The sequence below is a fragment of the Clupea harengus genome, chromosome 3 (assembly GCF_900700415.2).
Source record: "Clupea harengus chromosome 3, Ch_v2.0.2, whole genome shotgun sequence".
In the NCBI taxonomy this organism is placed as follows: Eukaryota; Metazoa; Chordata; class Actinopteri; order Clupeiformes; family Clupeidae; genus Clupea; species Clupea harengus.
The window spans coordinates 21,837,028-21,855,724 of record NC_045154.1 but is presented as its reverse complement, the minus strand read 5'-3'; the positions used below and the strand labels follow the sequence as shown (position 1 = coordinate 21,855,724).

Here is an 18,697-nt window from a genome sequence, read left to right as displayed (position 1 = left end):
GGCTAATATTCCGCAGAATTCTGAAGCACCTTATGTGTGTCTGTGCACTGTGTATTTATTACCTTCTCATAGCCTGTCTCACCCTAGTATTGTCGGTATTGGCGACATTAGGTATGGTAGGGGCCATAGTTACAGCCCTAACTTTGCTCTGCTGCTCGGCTCTCTGGCATTGGGGAAATATTGCACAAGAGCATGCGCTGCTGCCTCCACTTGACTTGACTTGACAGCCCCTGCTTTGAAAAAAAAAATCGCTTTAATAATCTGTTCACTAAAGTCCCATGTAAGATGTTAGATGTTAGATGTTACCTGGCTAGAGAGCAAACTAATTCAGCAAGCGTAGCTCTATCCATGTTAGCAAGGCCAATGTTATGTTAGACATTGACTAGCTAGCTTGCTAAACGTTAGCCTAGGAAACACTTAAAATGACTAAACATGGATCCTGCCATTCTCAAGAATATTCAACCACGTATGATAATGGGTTGAATAAGATTAACAAGCTATATTTCACTAACATTTGGTGAGCAGCTACCAGATGACATTGCTCGTGATCTCGGATAATGTCCATAACCATGATGGGTGGTTTGTAGTCCACATAGACACTATAATGTGATTGGCTAAAATTGGAAGAGATCTGATAGGCTGCAGAGAATATCTTTTAGAAAAAATGCATTTGTGAATCTAAACGCATTAGGAAAGTTCCAAAAATCCACACAGACGAATGCAGGGATTTGTAACTCGTGTTCGTCAGGTTGCAAACAAATGTCATGGGGTCATTTATTTGTGAATTACAAAATACATTTGTGAATCATGAAATACATTTGTGAATGGAGTTTTGTTTGTTTGTGAATCACAAATCACATTTGTGAATCGCGTTTCGTTTGTTTGAATCGCGTTTCGTTTGTTCGTGACTCGCGTTTCGTTTGTTTGAAACGCGTTTCGTTTGTTTATGAATTATGAAACAAATCTAACTCCATACCCACCGCTCAATGTTAACTTTGGCCTGTGTGGTTCACGCTCATTGGTGTTTCCATGGTAACGGTGGGGCAGCTTGGGCCGTTGTCCCACCGGAAAGGGAGGGACAGGGGAGAGCAGCATTTCACAGAGCAAGCACACAGACAGAAAAACACACGAATCAAATTACTTGGCAGCTTGGGCCATAGACATATAAAGGTATATGTCATGTATATATGTCTATGGCTTGGGCCGTTGCCCCACCGGAAAGGGAGGGACAGCGGAGAGCAGCATTTCACAGAGCAAGTGTGGGTTTTATACCGGCTCTAGCCCTTTGGTTGCCCTAGGTGAGATTGAGTTTTGCGCCCCCCCCCACACACACAATACTTAACATCACTTAACTTTGCATAGCAGTTTTTTCACCCACTTATAATTATACTATTCTACATTGCAGTTCAACAATAAAGGTTGCATGGAAAACAAACACCAGAATAGCTTCAGAACATTTTCTTTTTTATTAGTTTAAATAATTTATTACACACTCAAAGTTAGGATTAAGTTAACTCCATAAACTGTGCAAAACACTCTTAAGCACCTGTAAGGACATTTAAGCAAATTATGACCCTCTATACCCTAACTATACCCTCTACAAACAAAAGTGCTTTTATGGATACTGTACGTACCTCTACAAAATATCTCAAATACCTCACTACAATTCTTCCAGTCATTTAGGCCACTCCTAATGAGGTGGTCATTTTTCTGTGAAAAGAGCTTGCAGCAGAAGCAATACAGAGTATTGTTTTTCCTTGAATATACAAGCCAGCTTCTCTTGATTTTCTCCCCATTTACTAATTTCCTGTAGAAGTGGTTGTGGTGGCAGCTTCTCCCATCATCTCTTTTTGGAAATGTAAAGTCTGGACTGGTCTGGTATGGTCCTCTGCAAACTAACTCTGTCCTTACCGGATCACAGAGGGCTGGCCAGTCAGCAGGATCTATAGGTTCTCCCTGGATAGCAGGAATTGTGGAGGGTGAGGTGTCTGCAGGCGGCAGTGTAGTTTCACTGGTGCCCAGAGTGCTTGATGTGGTCCTGGATGTCCCTTCACCTTCACCTGTATTCAAGCATATTGTATAGCCAGACAAGCGGTGTTTAATATAATAAGTGAAATGATCATGAATGTGGTTGAACTTCTTTAAGAAAACAAGCTATTGTATTTAATACATGCTAACATGTTTCTATTGTACTTTAAAGTATGGATGTGGCTTGAATAAATACTATTAAATAGACTCACCTGAAGCAGGCTGTGTGTTCCTGGCCTGTGTGTTACTGGCCCCTTGAGTACTACTGGATGTCCCTTCTCTTGCAGCTGTATTTAAACACAGAGTTCATCCATGCTGTTCGTTACACAGTTGCATTTGGTCATTTCTATCATCCTACCACATAGTTGCATTGTACAAATACATTTTATCTGACCATGTAACTTGTAGTAGATATATTACAATTACTGCCACAAGGCTAAATAATACTAGGCTACTGATTACAATTAGTAGTATTAATGTGATGTGATTATGAAAGTAATAATTGCTAATAATAATAACAATAACAAAAACAGCAACAGTAGTACTAGTTGTGTAGGCTACTTACAAAGTTCAGAGGGAGGCGAATCAGGCGTCCTTTCTACAGCAGAGTGCATCTGATCTCAGTCACTACGCGGAGTTTGAGTATCTAATCATGTATTTAATGATGACTTTATTGACAGCACAAAACTGTGGGTGCTTCCAACATAACCGCGAGCGCTAAAAAGCAAAGCCCACCTGGCTGTCCCTAGCAAAGCCCAACTTTGCTAATGTGCAACATTAGCGCAGCACTGCAACCGAACTTGCTACTTGAACTTTGCTACAGCCAAAAGTGATTTTCCTGACCACGCCCCCCATCCGACTTTACGCATGCGATTTAACGCATGTAATTTGTGCCGTGGACACGTACAGTAACTCCTCAGACTTATATTACCTCAGACAAGGTAGCTAGCTAGCAGGTTAGCTGGCAAACTACTCTTACAAAACTAGAAGACGATACAAATTTTAAAAGACGTTTTTACTGACTTTCACAAACAGAAAACACAGCCGATTACCAACGTTGTCATTATTGGTACACAAAAACAGCTCTCACTGACACACTGGTGCTTGCTCATCCATAAATTAATGACAGTAGGCTAGCCCCAATACACCTTGCCTATGTAACAACAGGACTAAGTCAACTGCAAAGTAATACAATGGCATAAGATAGTACTTACCTTTACAGGAGGTCGTACGTGTTAAGTAGTGGTTGAAGTTGAAGTTTATTCAATAACAGCTTGGATACGATCGTCAAATGCCTGTGTGTGTGTGTGTGTGTGGAGGTGGCTAGCGTAAGCTAACGGTTTCGCTAGCTGTTAGGCTTGTGTAGCTTACGTTAGCTAAACTAACTATCGCAACGACCCGTATTACCGCCCGAGACCTATAATCGCCCTCACGCGGGTAAACGTTACTTAATATTGATTTCTGTATCAACCAGGATAACGGATTTTAAACACCATACGCTCCTACCCAAAAGGGGTATTTAACTTGTATGTGTGCAAAAAATTGCAGTTGTACAGCGTTATTTAGTGTACTAGACAGCGATTCATTTCTGTGTGTACAAACCCTCATGGAACCAACTGAACGAATTCGATTTCGCGACAAGAATTTGTGAGGGTCATAGAGCTTTCCATAGACATATATACAGAAAGGGTGTTTATAGGTTCCACCTCCTGTATCAGCTAAATTTGCGTGTCGTTCTACACAACGGAAAAAAACTGAAAACACGTTTCAGTTGAAATCCAAACAAGTTACCAGTCCTAATCTAGACACCCACCGCTACTGAAATATGTAAGATTGATTGATTAAATATTTTTCGATCTATAAATGTTTTTAACTGTTGGTCACTTTTTTAATAGCTGGGGCGGTAATAGGTATCTTTACGCTAACCAATCCATGGCAAACAAAACGATAAAAAAAAAACTTCAATCACAGTGTGACTGTTATTTGCCGCTACACAAACGTGGACCTTACTTGACCACAACGGTGCTTCGGGTATTATTACTACGGTTTACAAATATAGTTGACCGTCAGCATTAACGCGATCAGGTCCTTTTTATATTAGGCATTTTACATTTAGGCATATATTCAACAGCTATGCCCTTGAACTCCGCGAGCAGAGGTTAACGAATGAGGAGTCGATACGTCAAACCGCGACAGACAAAATGGCGTCTATGACGTACCCTAGTAGATATGAGCATAGATATATATAAAGGCTAGGGGCCTGTTCGAATTGGCTTAAAATGCTCCCTTCCTTCCTTCCTTCCTTCCTATTAAGAGAGCAAGGACTGTTCGAATTGTCTTAAACCCTCTCTTCCTCTCTAGTAAGATACCTTGAAATACGTCACATAATGGTCATTTTTTAAGAGAGCATCTGAGCTGCCTTGCTGTCTTATGGCGGCAGGTATTACCCATAACTCTCTGCGCCATTCCCTAACCGGAGACAAATTTAAAAAAAGATGGCGGATGAAATCGTCGAAGTTCCACAAAAGTATTCACCGATGTACGTTTCTTTGCTTTTTTTGGTAATTTTTTAAAAAAGTTACCGAGAAATAAACAGTGTACTAGGTACTTATGTCATGATTGATTAACAAAAATAGTCTGTTTCGTTAGCGATGTATCCGTTAGCCAGGTCGCTAACAGTAGCTGCTAGCTAGCAAATAAGCACACACAGGATGATGACACAGCGTCATGTTGCCGTACATCCTATCTTAATAGACTGTTCGAAATCAAAGGTTTTTGAGATACCTTCCCCCGAAAGGACCTCTCTCGTTAGACACCTGTCTAACAAGAGATCAAGGATTAGACAGCTATCTAGGAATCCGAACACAGCCTAGATGTCTCGTCCAACGGAGTCGAACGTCCGCACATGGCGGCCCCAGGCAGCTCGCTCACCCATACCATTGTGTTCGTAGTGGTATGTACTTTTTAAATAACCATAACTTGCTCAATTTTCAACGGATTTACAAATGGTTTGGTTTCTTACAAACGTTATTAACGTGGTTATAATTCGGGATGCTTTTGGGATATTTTTAAGAAAATAACATAATTATTCGTAAGTATGCAGTGTCATAACTACACCTCTGACGTTTATAACAAACCAACCCGTTTAAAAATCGGTTGAAAATTGAACAAGTTATGGTTATTTAAAAAGTACATACCACTACCAACACAATGTTATGGGTGAGCGAGCTGCCTGGGGCAAGATGGCCGCCATGTGCGGACGATCGACTCCGTTGGCTGGCAACGCGGACGAGACATCTAGCCTTTATATATATCTATGGATATGAGCACCTGTCGGTAGGAAAACTGTATGATCAGGGAAAGTGTATTAAAACCGGATGTCGTCACTTTAAGCCGGTCTCTGGTTGGATAAAGCTTTTCAGCAGAAATGGACAAGGACCTTTGATTTATTCTGTAGGAACCATGCCGATGCCTGACTTTTAATATTGTGTGACGTTGTTGAAGTTCAAGTTCAACATTAATAGCGATTGAATTACCCTTGTGTCGTGTAATCGCTAGCGGTAAATAAACGTGAATAACTTGAATGACTGATTAAGGATATATGTTACACATCACAAACACATGTAATCGATGGGTTTTGGGGGAAATGAGGTAATTGGTTAGCTTAAATTGCAGTATCTTAGGTGAGCTAATTGACCTGGCTAGCTATAGCGGAATTAACAGTGCTAGCTTTGTGTTTGGTCATATAGCTTCGTAAAAGTTCGGTTAACAAGTCACTTGTGTGTTTAGTTGTATGACTTCGTAAAAGTTCGGTTAACAAGTCAATTGAGCATTAAGCCACCTGACTATAATGGGTCTATTCATATTAGCATGCTAACGTTAGACTTATTAGCAGCGAGGCTAGCTAGCTACTATGTGTTCCAATGGATTGTTGGTCTAAGCGTTAGCTTCAGTTAAGTCCTACAATAGGACAATACTCTGCAACATTCGTGTACCACATGGACAACTAACCGAGTCAATGTAGACATAGGTTAACAAGTCACTTGTGTGTTTAGTTGTATGACTTCGTAAAAGTTTGGTTAACAAGTCAATTGAGCATTAAGCCACCTGACTATAATGGGTCTATTCATATCAGCATGCTAACGTTAGACTTATTAGCAGCGAGGCTAGCTAGCTACTATGTGTTCCAATGGATTGTTGGTCTAAGCGTTAGCTTCAGTTAAGACCTACGTGTACCACATGAACAACTAAACGAGTCAATGTATACATATAAAAAGTTGTGTAGATAGCTTTATTCACATAAGCCGTATAACTTCAGGAACTTCAAGAAAACCGATCGTTTGCATGCCAGGCGATCAACACAACTTCTCAACTAAAAAGTAAAGGTCCTTGTCCATTGCTGCTGAAAAGCTTTATCCAACCAGAGACCGGCTTAAAGTGACGACATCCGGTTTTAATACACTTTCCCTGATCATACAGTTTTCCTACCGACAGCACCCTAGCAGGTATAAAACCCACACAAGCACACAGACAAAAACACACGAATCAAATTACTCCAAAACAAGACTATAATACTTGTGAGTCAAGTTTATTCACACACATATTCACGCTACTTTGCATATAAAAATATATATATGTATATTTTGCCGCGAAGTACGAATGTATTGAGCTTCCTGCACAACAGCGTCATCTGGATCTGGTGGGGCAGTGCCCCACCTGCCCCTAATGTAGAAACGCCACTGGTCAGTCTTATCTTTGGGACTCCTAAAGTTTTGACTAAGAGTAATTCACAAAGCTTCTTGCTAAAACTAGCATCTCAAACTGGCATCTGGGAGCCATGCTGATATAAACACCTGAAAACCAGCATATGCTGGTAGATGGCCTTAGTTGGTCCAAACTGGTATGACCATGTGAAAACATAACTTAAGCTGGTCAAACTAGCTTGTCAACCCCACCAACAACAACACCAACCAACTGAAACGACCCATTTCATTACCAAAATGTAAAGGTATAGTCAGTGTGTAGTTTTTAGTGGCATCTAGTGGTGAGGTTGCTGAATTGCAACCAGATGAATACCCTTCCCTTTACAAGCGTGTGTGAGTACCTACGGTGGTCGTCAAATGCCATAAAAACGCGAAAAACCCTTTCTCGAGCCAGTGTTTTCGTTTGTCTGTTCTGGGCTACTGTAGAAACATGGTGGTGCAACATATCAGACTCCGTGAAAGAGGGCTCATTCCCTATGTAGATACGAAGGGCTCATTCTATGTTCTATGAAAACAAAATGATCCGTAGTTACAGGTAATTATACACTAATGAAAACATAATTATGAATACTATATTCCATTTCTACTGACAGATGCCACTAAAAACTAAAGACTGTGCCTATAACTGAATGTAATGTTTCATTGTATAATTAAACCAACTCCTGTCTACACAAATGTGTCATCATACAGAGGCATTTTAAAAACTATGCAAAGATCGTGTTATTTTTAGTTTGTAGCCTATGTCATATTTATGTATGTATTTATCTATTGTTTTTTTGCAGTAGGCTATGAAGTTTGTTTTTCAGACTCAAGTATATTATTCTTACAAAAGATACACTACCACTTCAAGAACACGTATGTTACATTCACAAACACAGAAAATGCCTTGATTGATTGAATGATTTCGAAGTTAACTGTACCCTGGCTATTTAATTTTGTAAGCTATCTGGTTACAGCATACAATGTTCAGTTATTACGATTATTTTAGTCACAAACCATTGTAACATGACTGTTTCTCAGCCTATTAGTAGCACTAACTTATTAACATCACCAGATTCACAGCTATTATTTCATACTGACATTAATCCAGTCTTTAAACTTTGATGTAATCCTGGCCTGAATTAATTGCAGATATTCTCAAAGATGGATACATCACGATAAAAGGAATATGCTCATATTTCTTCTCGATATATTGTTGTGTACAATGATTCAGGGACAATTACACAATGTTTACACATATAAATGAACATCCAAGTTGACATGTCTAGTAGTGGTATTACACATCTAGTAATTCATCTGATGGTAAGGTCATCTGGAAATGTCATCTGAAACACTGTTAATAGTCATCATGAAATGGGTATTCCGGATGGTCACTCCACCTGTTAGGAAAACAGGAAATTGACAATGTCATGAGGAAAGTACCAGTACTGCAATATTAAACTTGGCAAGGACAGAACTTACATGAGAAGCTCCACAAAACGGATGTTTTTATTTAGTCCTTCAATTGCTTTCATTTCTTCATCAGTGAGTGAAAAGTCAAATATCTACAAAATAGCAGAGAGATGTATAAGAAATTATTATATCCTGTGAGTGAACATGAGATTCATGATCAAGCAGCTGCTGTGACCACCAAAAGTTGGCCAGCATAATATCCAAAATGGTAATCTTATCATGGTAACAAACGATGGTCCCCACACTGGATTTGCTCAGACACCTCGGGTCAGGAAACAAACTGACGTGTGAGTGACTGCATAGTCATATATAATATAAACATAGTATGGGAATAGGGTAGGCCATTGAGAACCATCTCAGTCAGAGAAACCTGATTATCATACAGAACAGCAAAAGGTTGCCAGACCTGTTTGCATTTGAAGCCTAGCTCATTTACATTAAAAGCCTAGAGGGTGTCTTAAACAGTATATATTGCTAGAGTTGGAGATGTTTGTGGTTCAGATCTGCACCGCTCAATCCGGAGTATGTTCCACGTGCTTCGTTACTGCACAGATTGCTGCATCGACCACAAAATAAATGTTGTTTTTCTTACAAGACAGATTGCGCAATCAAACGATAAAGAAACTTCCTTTAAACTTTAACAATGATGTAACACCTCAGTCACCACCTCAGACACAGTCATCCCCTGCTTATATCAAACGTTTCAGGGGGAACTGTCTAGCAGTAGATAGATCACGGTATCTCCCTCCGACCTTTCATATGATGCTCATGTCTTAATTCTGCATCAGACTTTTTGAGAGATGACACTGTCACTTTGGCCAACCTGAAAGTTTTCATCGATGCGTTGGCCAGTGAAGCTTTTCGGGATAACCACCACACCTCGTTGTACATTGAAGCGTAGGGCCACCTGTGCACTATTCTTGTTGTACTTCCTGCCAATGTCAACCAACACCTCGTCCTCCAACATTGGTGGGCATTTTAAGTTGACCCTAAATAAGAGCACAGTCATAGTCAGCTTCCAAGTAGACATTACAGATTCAGTAGTACTTTTATTTCCTTCCTTAATAATACTGTTTACTTGGGATTTATAACACATCTAGGAAGTGGATTAAAGGCTTATCTATAAAGCTACAGTTTGGGTTTAGTGATAATGTGCTTCATTAGTACCAGGATGCATCTCGTGAAGTCCCCAGTGGACTGTAGCCCACAATCACAATGCCATTCTGCCTACAGTACTCCAGCAGTTTAGGTTGCGTGAAATATGGATGACATTCAACCTGTGTCAAAATATAAGACATACCATTAATTCATATCATATATCATGGAATAAGCATGTAACTACAATCACATTGGCAGTGTCGTGTTACATTCCCATAGTAATCCCTTTTTGGGCGTCTCTTAATAGTGTCTATAGTATAACACATAGAAGAGAAATATCTTCATACAAATACGTTATGCACATACTTACTTGATTAGAGACAGGTCTGTGTTTCAGTCCTGGCTTTTTCAGTATAAGCTCTAGCTGCCTGCGATTAAAGTTTGACACTCCCAGGGACTTCACTAGTCCAGCATCTTTGCAAGCCTCTAATGCCTGTTTAAAGTCAAGTTAGTAAAGTTAGTCTTAAAACAGAAGTTCTACCTTTGAGAAGCTCTTGAAGACCCAACTCTTCAGAGAGCGTCTCCATTCCTAACTTGCACTTCTACTAGTACTTAACTTGCACTTACAGCAGTTACATTCCTGCACTTTTCTTTTAAATTACTTATGTAAAATAGTATTTATTGTTACACAGGTCTCTATTGCTCGTAGCTTGACTATTCTCTCCCTTGAATGTCGCTTTGGACAAAAGCGTCTGCTAAATGACTAAATGTAAATGTAACAACAGCAACAACGCACAAAACAGGGAGCAAAACACAGGTCTAATCATGGCATGCACTTTGTACGCAACCTCGGTTTTATTGCTCTGGCCTTGACGCAGAGGCTGTTTAACACTGACTGCTATCATTAACATATTATTCATACCATCGTATCGTAGATTAACCCAATTCATTATACAAATCTGTCCAACCTCAAGACTTTGGGGAAAAAGGCTGCATCATCAGACAGATTAACAAACAGATGTTTACTTACTTCCCACGTGGCACAGAGATCTGCGTCATGGTAAATGTACTTCCCATTCTCATCTTTAGGGTAAAAGACATCTCCTGGCTAGGAGAACAGCATACAGAAATAATCATACACTGTATGGGCAAAGTAAGATTTTACTTTTGTGCAACTCTTGCACAAAAATAAACATCAGAACTGAGAATACTGCATCTTACATTCTCTTTGATTATAATATCAGACAGAAGCTTGAACACAGATAAAATACAATCTAAATGCTGCATATGCCTATTACAACATAAGGGTTCTTTGCTGACCTTGAAAGCAATGGGAAGCTCGATTATGTAGAGATCTACATAATCGAGCTGAAGTGTCTTGAGAGTTTTCTCCAAGGCAGGTCTAACCATTGCTGGAGGGTGATAAGTGCACCACAGCTGTCAGGACAGGTGGCGACAGCCAGGGTCAATGATAGGTCACAAAAGATTACGCACGTTTTATCTTTTAATGTGAATTTTTAAGCAGTTATGTAACCAGCAACCCACAAACAAGAAATTACATACCTTTCCACAGTAATAGATGTCCTCTCGTTTTACCGTTCCATCAGCTATTTTCTCACGGATCGCCTGGCCAACTTCATGTTCATTGAAGTATACAAGGGCGCCATCAAAGTGTCTGTATCCCACATCTATGGCCAGCTTCACAGATTCATAAGCAGTGCCTTTAGGTGTCTGATAAAAAAAAAGATGCAGAACACCATTTGCATATTTGATCTACTTTGAAACAGAAATTGAATTTTATCAAGCAGGTTCCAAGTCATTAAATGGCAACCAAAATGGCTTATGTGAATGTACCAAGTCATTTAATTTTAAACAGTTTTGTATGGGTTTGAATCAGAAGTGCATTTGCTTAATGTGTATGCATGTAGGCTATATGGTGCACATGTGGTTGAGTGTAAGACTGCAGAGCAGAGACAGACAATCTTAAAAACCTGTGGCTCGAACATTGCCATAAATATCATATTTATCATATCATAGCCTTACTGTCCGTGGGTCCCCGTATGTCCCCAGTCCCATGAGGGGCACGGAATTCCCATCGCTCAACGGAACAGAGTGGCTCTTTGCCGTTAGGTTCATCGCTCCTCTCAAAATGTGGAATATGTCTGTTCAGACAGACCAAACCAAGTTAATGGGTAATGTATTAACCTACCTTTGCTCCTGTGTTTCTCCTCCTTTGCACACATGTATAGTTATAACCTGAGGTGAATGACTCCTAATGGTCAATTTCTGGTGGGATATCGTGGAAGCATTTCACAAGCCAGAGCAAGTTGACGTTGTCAGATGACTCTCAATCATACATGACAAAATGAAGGATTCCTGATTTGTCTCTCATTCTTTAAATACATACAATTGTGCAAACTTCTCCTCAATAAAGGATTAAGATATGTAGGTTCTGAAACAAAATCATATTCCAAAATATATCTGGCGTCCCCTATTATAGTTGTTCTATTCAAATATAGGTCTGGCGTCAGGCATGGTGTACATAAACCATGCATGACGCGTTTTACTGCGCCTCAGTCATCCGATAGATTAGAACACCGTTAACTTTGGAGCGCCTTGCGGTACCTATGGATATTCTGTCACCTTCTTGGTGGGTGAGACTAACAAACGTAGCGTACGTTATGGACACAGTTTTTTTTTACAGTAGTACAACCGTTTTGTAACAATGACAAACAAATGTAGGCTATAGCATAGAATATTAGTGTTTTCGCAATGAATGCCCCCTTAGCGTATCCCTGTTGCCGAGGTTGAGGGATAAAACGACACAATGGGTAGGCTACAACTGATCAAAAGTGACCCATTTAGTGACCCTTAAGTTTTTCTTGAATTGAAAACGAAAGCTTTCGCACGTCTACATGGTTAGTAGGCTATGAAACTGTTGCAATTGTAGGCAAGTTAGGCTACAAAGAGCACATAAAGCTATAGACTACAATAAAGCTATAGATGACAATAATAAAACCTGGATACATACTTACAAAGCAGCGAGAGTGGATGTGTCTCCTCCTTTTTACTGATGTGGACTGTGTGCATGTCATTGTACAGTTACAGGTGGAGTCTCTCCATGCAGCTGCCACATTTGTTTGGGGAGGGTCTATCATCAGCATGTTCTAAAGTCTAGTTAAAGTAACACTATGCAACAATTTTACTCTTTTTGAGGTATGGTTTTATAGGCAACTAGTTTTGGTACCATCCTCCAATTTATTTTGATAGCACATGGTCATGGTAAGGACAGATAAACACATGTTTCTTTCCCACTAGCCATCCAGGATATGCCCTATGTAGTTCTGTGTACCGGGCTGGAACACTGTTTCTAGGGAACCATAGAAGAATTTGGTCAAGTGACCACACATTTTTGAAGAGTCAGCCATTTTACTCATCCTGCAAAGAAGAGCCTCATTGCATGAGAGGAAAGCACATTTAAGTTAAAAAAAAAACAGTTTTTTGCCTTCAAAAGTAAAATGATCTATGATCAAGGTTTTTTGATTGTTGTGTCTGAACAGTTAGACAAGTTTGGAAACATTTCACACATGTTTTAGTGCTTTGGTAAGCTACACTATGAGTCTATATAGCTAGCATGATTTTAGCTCAAAACTGCTGGATGATGCATTTTTTCCAAAAAGGTGGGATTGGGGTGATTTGCCAAAGGGCCTGGGTTAAGTTGTGCCAGTGGCACCCCACTTATGAATATTTTAAACATATTATTTAATTGTAATTGTACATTGTATTCTTACATTTTATCACTAAAACTATGTGACATTCTTAATTTTAGACCAAAAATAGAAATTGACCATCATGCCACGGAGTTATAAGAGGAAGACAGGCAGGGCTTCCACTCCTCTAGAGGACATAATTAAGACCTTTGTCAGGTTTTTATTGGCACACACGACACACTGGAACACACACGTGCATATATGGAGGCGACACAGGACACACACACACACACACGCAGGTAGGCCTGAGGTCGCTGTGAATTTTTGCATGCCTTTTTACATCCTAAAATGTGTGGGGTTTTTTGGGAGCTGTAAACCATGTTAAATGACTGAATTGTGATGGAACAAACGAATGCTGGTGTAAATATTGATAAAATTCCAATTTTGCAGAGAGCAGCCCAGTTTAACGCGGTAGAGGAGATGGTGGTTAAACTGGGCTGCTATCTGCACTTGGATTTTCTGGCATCTCTTCCCTGTTGTTGCGCAGTAGCTTCATTCCACTGTGTCGAAAGGCTCCTGACTCCACGGGGTGGGCTCCTGGTCCCCGGCAGGGCCGGGTTTGGGCATCAGTCCCAGGTCTCCTTCGGCAGTCAGACATGGCCATTGGCGGGTGTAGTAACTTGAACCACTTTATGTTCAATCTGTTTATTACCACGTAATCCAACAATACAGTTTCATGCAGGTAGCTTTATCCAACTGCTAGCATGCAGGTAAACTTCCAACTGCCACACAGACCAACCACCCACACCAGACTACTGCTGCCACCTAGTGGCTTAAATGCTAAAATAGTAAATACACTTTACTACATCTCCCCCCTTTTAAGCAGGAACAAAATCTTAATGAGGTAAATTACTTAACACCCAACCGCAGGTCAGTATTCTCCAACAGCACTGTACCTACTAAATTTACAGAACAGAACAGAATTATTATTATTCATTATTATTATTATTATTTCTTTTATGTATATCTGTGTGTGTGTTTGTGTGTGTTATCAGTCCTTGTCAGTCCATCACACAATTATGTGTCAGTGTATATCCAGTGTGTGCATCTTCATTTTCAGTATGTCTCAAAGTCCTCCAGATATGCAGGAGGCCGTCTCAAGCGTGATGAGTGTCTTCCCCCTGCATGAGGACTCTCTACCCTTTCCCCCAAAGTCCCTTGGTTCTCGTCCCTGTCAGGAACAGGCGCCGTCTCTGTGTCCTCCTGTTCAGAAGGGGTTACCCGTTCTGGTGTAGTAGGCCCTGACGACGGAGCTGCATCGGAACTAGGTGAAGTGTAGCCCCCCACTTCTACCTCAGGATTCTCCACAGGATAACACGCTCTTGAATGGATCTGGTCTACATGCCTCCTGACCACTCGGCCGTCCGCCAGCCTCACCTTGTAGGAGACTGGCCCTGTCGCTGTCTCTACATGTCCAGGAATCCATCTCGGTCCTGGGCCAAAATTCCTAGTGAGGACAGGATCCTCTTCTCCAAAATGTCGGCCCCTTGCCCTCCTGTCATGGTTTTCTTTCAGTTTACCTTGTTTGTCTTGCACTCTCTTTTTCAGGTCAGGATGTATCAAATCCAGACTGCAGCAAAGTTTTCGACCCATCAACATTTCTGCGGGTGACAGCCCTGTAGTGGTCTGTGGTGTTGTCCTATATGCGAATAAAGCTCTTGCCACTTTTGTTCTTAAAGAGCCCTCAGAACACTTCTTCATCATCCGCTTAAAAATTTGTACGGCTCGTTCAGCTAAACCATTGCTGGAGGGATGGTAGGGTGCTGATGTCGTATGCCGTATGCCATTTTTCTGCAGGAACTCCTTGAACTCCCCACTCATGAAACAAGTACCATTGTCTGACACTAATAAATCTGGTAATCCATGGTTACTGAAACTAACTCGCAAACATTCAATGGTGGTAGCTGAAGAGGAAGAAACTACTGGATTGACATCCATCCACTTTGATTGGGCATCAATGAGCACAAAAAACATTTTTCCCATGAAAGGTCCTGCGTAATCGACATGCAGCCTTTGCCAGGGCCGGGCTGGCCAGTCCCACGGGTGAAGTGGAGCTACTGGTGGGTTATGCCTGTACTCCTGGCATGTGCTGCAGGTTTTCACCACATTCTCCACATCTTGGTCCAGCCTTGGCCACCACACATAACTCCTCGCCAACGCCTTCATACGAGATACCCCAGGATGGCATTGATGTAACTGCTTCAACACGCCACTTCGGCCTGGCTTAGGCACAATGACTCGTGCTCCCCAGAGCACACACCCGTTCTGCACACTTAATTCATTTTTTCTAACATTGTATGGCCTGAACTCCTCTCCCTCCATTTCTTGTGGCCACCCCTTCTGTACCATCTCTCTAACTCTCGCCAGCACTGCATCTCTGTTAGTCCATGATCTCACTTGGTCAGCTGACACCAGCGTAATGTCCGAATTCTCCAGCATGAGCACTCTCTCCTCTGGCCCTTCTGCTTTCTGCACCTCGGGTAATGGCAGGCGGCTGAGTGCATCAGCATTTCCATGATCCTTCCCTGGTCTGTAATGGATCTCATATTCGTATATGCCCGTAACGTCACTGCCCATCTCTGAATGCGTGGAGAAGCCATCTGGGGAACTGCTTTCAATTCATTGAACAGTGACAGCAGCGGTTTATGGTCAGTCACAATTGTAAACCTACGGCCATAGATGTATTTGTGGAACCTCTGAACTCCGAAAATTACAGCTAAGCCCTCTTTATCTAGCTGAGAGTAATTGCGCTCAGCTTTGCTCAGTGTGCGAGACATGAATCCTATGGGCCTCTCTGCCCCATTAGGAATTTTGTGAGATAGCACCGCTCCTACACCATATGGAGATGTGTCACATGAAAGGATTATTTCCTTTGTAGGGTCATAATGGACCAAGACTTCAGCGGACTGCAGTAGTCTCTTTGACTCTTCAAATGCAGCTTGTTGTTCTGCTCTCCATCTCCACTCAGTGTCTTTACACAGTAGCTTGTGCACAGGAGCTAAAACAGTTGATAGGTTGGGCAGGAACTTATTGTAATAGTTTAGAAGACCCAAATAGGCCTTTAACTCTGTCACATTTGATGGTGGTGGTGCATTTTCAATGGCTCGTACCTTGTCTGATATTGGGTGCTGGCCCATGGAGTCCACTTTGTGGCCCAGGAAAACCACTTCACTTGCCATGAACGTGCACTTGCTCCTCTTGAGTCGTAGCCCTGCATCCTGTAGTCGCTGCAAGACTACTTTCAAAGTGTGGAGGTGCTCTCGGTCATTTCTGCCCGTCAGCAGGATGTCATCCAGGAAAATCGCCACGTGTGGTATCCCCTGTAGGACTCCCTCAATCGTGCGCTGAAAAATAGCCGGGCTGGAAGAGACTCCAAAAGGTAATACTTTATAGGTGAAAAGCCCCTTGTGAGTATTCACCGTCACAAACTTCTTTGACTCCTCATCTAAAGCAATTTGATGATAAGCATGGCTCATGTCTAACTTGCTAATTTTTTCTCCCCCTGACAGGTTTGCAAACAAGTCCTCTATCCTGGGAATCGGGTATTGCTCAAGTTTTGACACTCTGTTAACAGTCAATTTATAATCCCCACACAGCCTCACAGTATTGTCAGGTTTCAAAACTGGAACCAGAGGAGCAGCCCATTCAGAGTATTTGACTGGCTCTATAACATCCTCCGCAATCCGCAATCGATCCAATTCAGCCTCAACTTTTGCTCTCATTGCATACGGCACTGGTCTTGGTTTGAAAAATCTGGGTGCTGCTTCCTTGTCCACATAGAGTTTTGCTGGTGGCCCCCTCAGCTTACCCAATTCCTCCTTAAACACTTCCTCATTTTGTGTTAGCACATCTTGCAATGTTTGTGCTTTTGCGCCCATCAGGTGATTTATTGAGCTCCATTCTAAGCCCAGTTCTTTAATCCAGCCTCTCCCAAGCAGGTTTGGTGCAGTGCCTGGCACTACCACCAGCGGCAAGTCTTTCCTTGTTTTCTTGTGTTTCACAGCGACAGTCACAGTTCCTAATATTTCCACTTTCTGTCCTGTATACGTCCTCAGTTTAATGGAACCATCTGCCAGTTCTGGCCTGATTTTCCCTGACCACAGCTTTTGGAAATCCGCCTCATTCATTACTGTCACCCCACAACCTGTGTCTACTTCAAACTTGGTTTTCTTGTCATTAACTGTCAATGTCATGGTGAGAGGTGCAACTTTTGGGATAACAGTGTCTCCTATGCTCTTCATCACAAACACATCCTCTTCCTCTGATTCACTCCCTTCTCTACCACTGACATGATGTGTTCTCTGGGTTTTCCCCCATTTTCTTGTCTGCTGTTTTTCCCCCTTTTTATCTAAGGATACATCCAGTGAGAATCTAGACTTACACATTTTCTGAATGTGCCCTGCCTTACCGCACATGTGGCACTTTGCCGAGATGAAACGACAGTCATTGGACATGTGTTGTTCACTGCCGCACCTGTAGCATGCTCTGTTGCGCTCTCTTCTAGTTTCTGATCGCGCAGCAGCCATTTTGTGCACGTCCTGGTTGCTTGCAGACGAGGACTCCGACAACTGAGTCTGCAATTCACGCACGTCTTTGTTGGCTGCTTCCATCGCCTGCGCGATTTTTAGAGCCTTATCAAAGGTTAGCCCAGTCACTGAAAATAAACGACGTTGTATCTGTTCCTCTCCAATCCCACACACCAGTCTATCTCGCAGCATTTCGGTGAGCTTGTCTCCATATTGGCAGTCGCTCGCAATTTTCCTCAACGCCGCAACATACTCCAACACAGTTTCCCCTGATTTCCTGGCTCTGGAGAAGAGCTTGAAACGCTGAACTATTTCATTGGGTTTTGGATTGAAGTGTTCCTTAAACAGATTCACGAGGTCGTCATAACTTTTATCTCCTGGTTTAGCAGGACTGAGCAAATTCCTTATCAAACTGTACGTCTGGCTCCCCACTGAGCTTAACAAAATAGCCCTCTTCCTCTCTGGCTCTTCAATTTTATTGGCATCAAAAAAATGTTGCTGGACTTCACAATACTCTTCCCAAGATTGCTCCTGACTATTGAACGGTAACGTGCTTCCTACCAAACTGGCCATGTTGCTCCTAGAAGTTCACGTCGTCCTTTATCCAACCGTTTTGTGACACTTTTCCACAGAAGCTTCTTCACTGTGCTTTTATCCTCGTCGCCATTTGTAGTAACTTGAACCACTTTATGTTCAATCTGTTTATTATAGGGTGACCAGATTTGAGTTTGTAAAAAAGAGGACACTTTGTCGTGGGACCCCTCCCAGAGAGTTTTTGGACATCTTTTTCACATGCATATGACCCCGCCCCCTCCCCCGCCACGAAGTTTTGACATCTTTTCCACATGCAGATGTCATGTACTATTGTAAACCGGGCTGTAGTGGTCAAATTAGAGGTGGGTAAACTATTGAATTTTGTGATCAGACAGACCTCGACGCGAAGCAATGCAACACAAAGCGTCGCGACTCTGTAAGGCTGTCCTGGCTATATTCCATTATGTTATCAGTTAAAGTCATATTAAATCAATGACAGTGAATAAATGTGTTTGTAGTTTATTCA

At 41.7% G+C, this 18,697-nt stretch overlaps 1 protein-coding gene and 1 pseudogene across 2 annotated transcripts; both read right to left on the bottom strand.

The window, feature by feature from the left end:
* Positions 1-7,585: 7,585 nt before the first annotated feature.
* Positions 7,586-12,503, bottom strand: LOC105913388 (aldo-keto reductase family 1 member D1). Of its 2 annotated transcripts, none has more exons than XM_012842442.3 (10): positions 12,377-12,503; positions 11,385-11,503; positions 10,905-11,072; positions 10,662-10,778; positions 10,372-10,449; positions 9,712-9,834; positions 9,411-9,520; positions 9,067-9,232; positions 8,253-8,335; positions 7,586-8,170 (listed from the first exon to the last, which is right to left on the bottom strand). In XM_012842442.3, exons 1-10 carry the CDS (start codon positions 12,429-12,431, stop codon positions 8,128-8,130), a joined length of 1,062 nt encoding a protein of 353 aa, XP_012697896.2. In that variant the 5' UTR covers positions 12,432-12,503; the 3' UTR covers positions 7,586-8,127. The 2 variants fall into 2 exon arrangements, with proteins under 2 accessions (XP_012697896.2, XP_012697897.2); XM_012842443.3 differs by having other exon boundaries at positions 12,373-12,486.
* Positions 12,504-14,167: 1,664 nt separating this feature from the next.
* LOC116219646 lies at positions 14,168-18,213 on the bottom strand (annotated as a pseudogene).
* Positions 18,214-18,697: the final 484 nt, after the last annotated feature.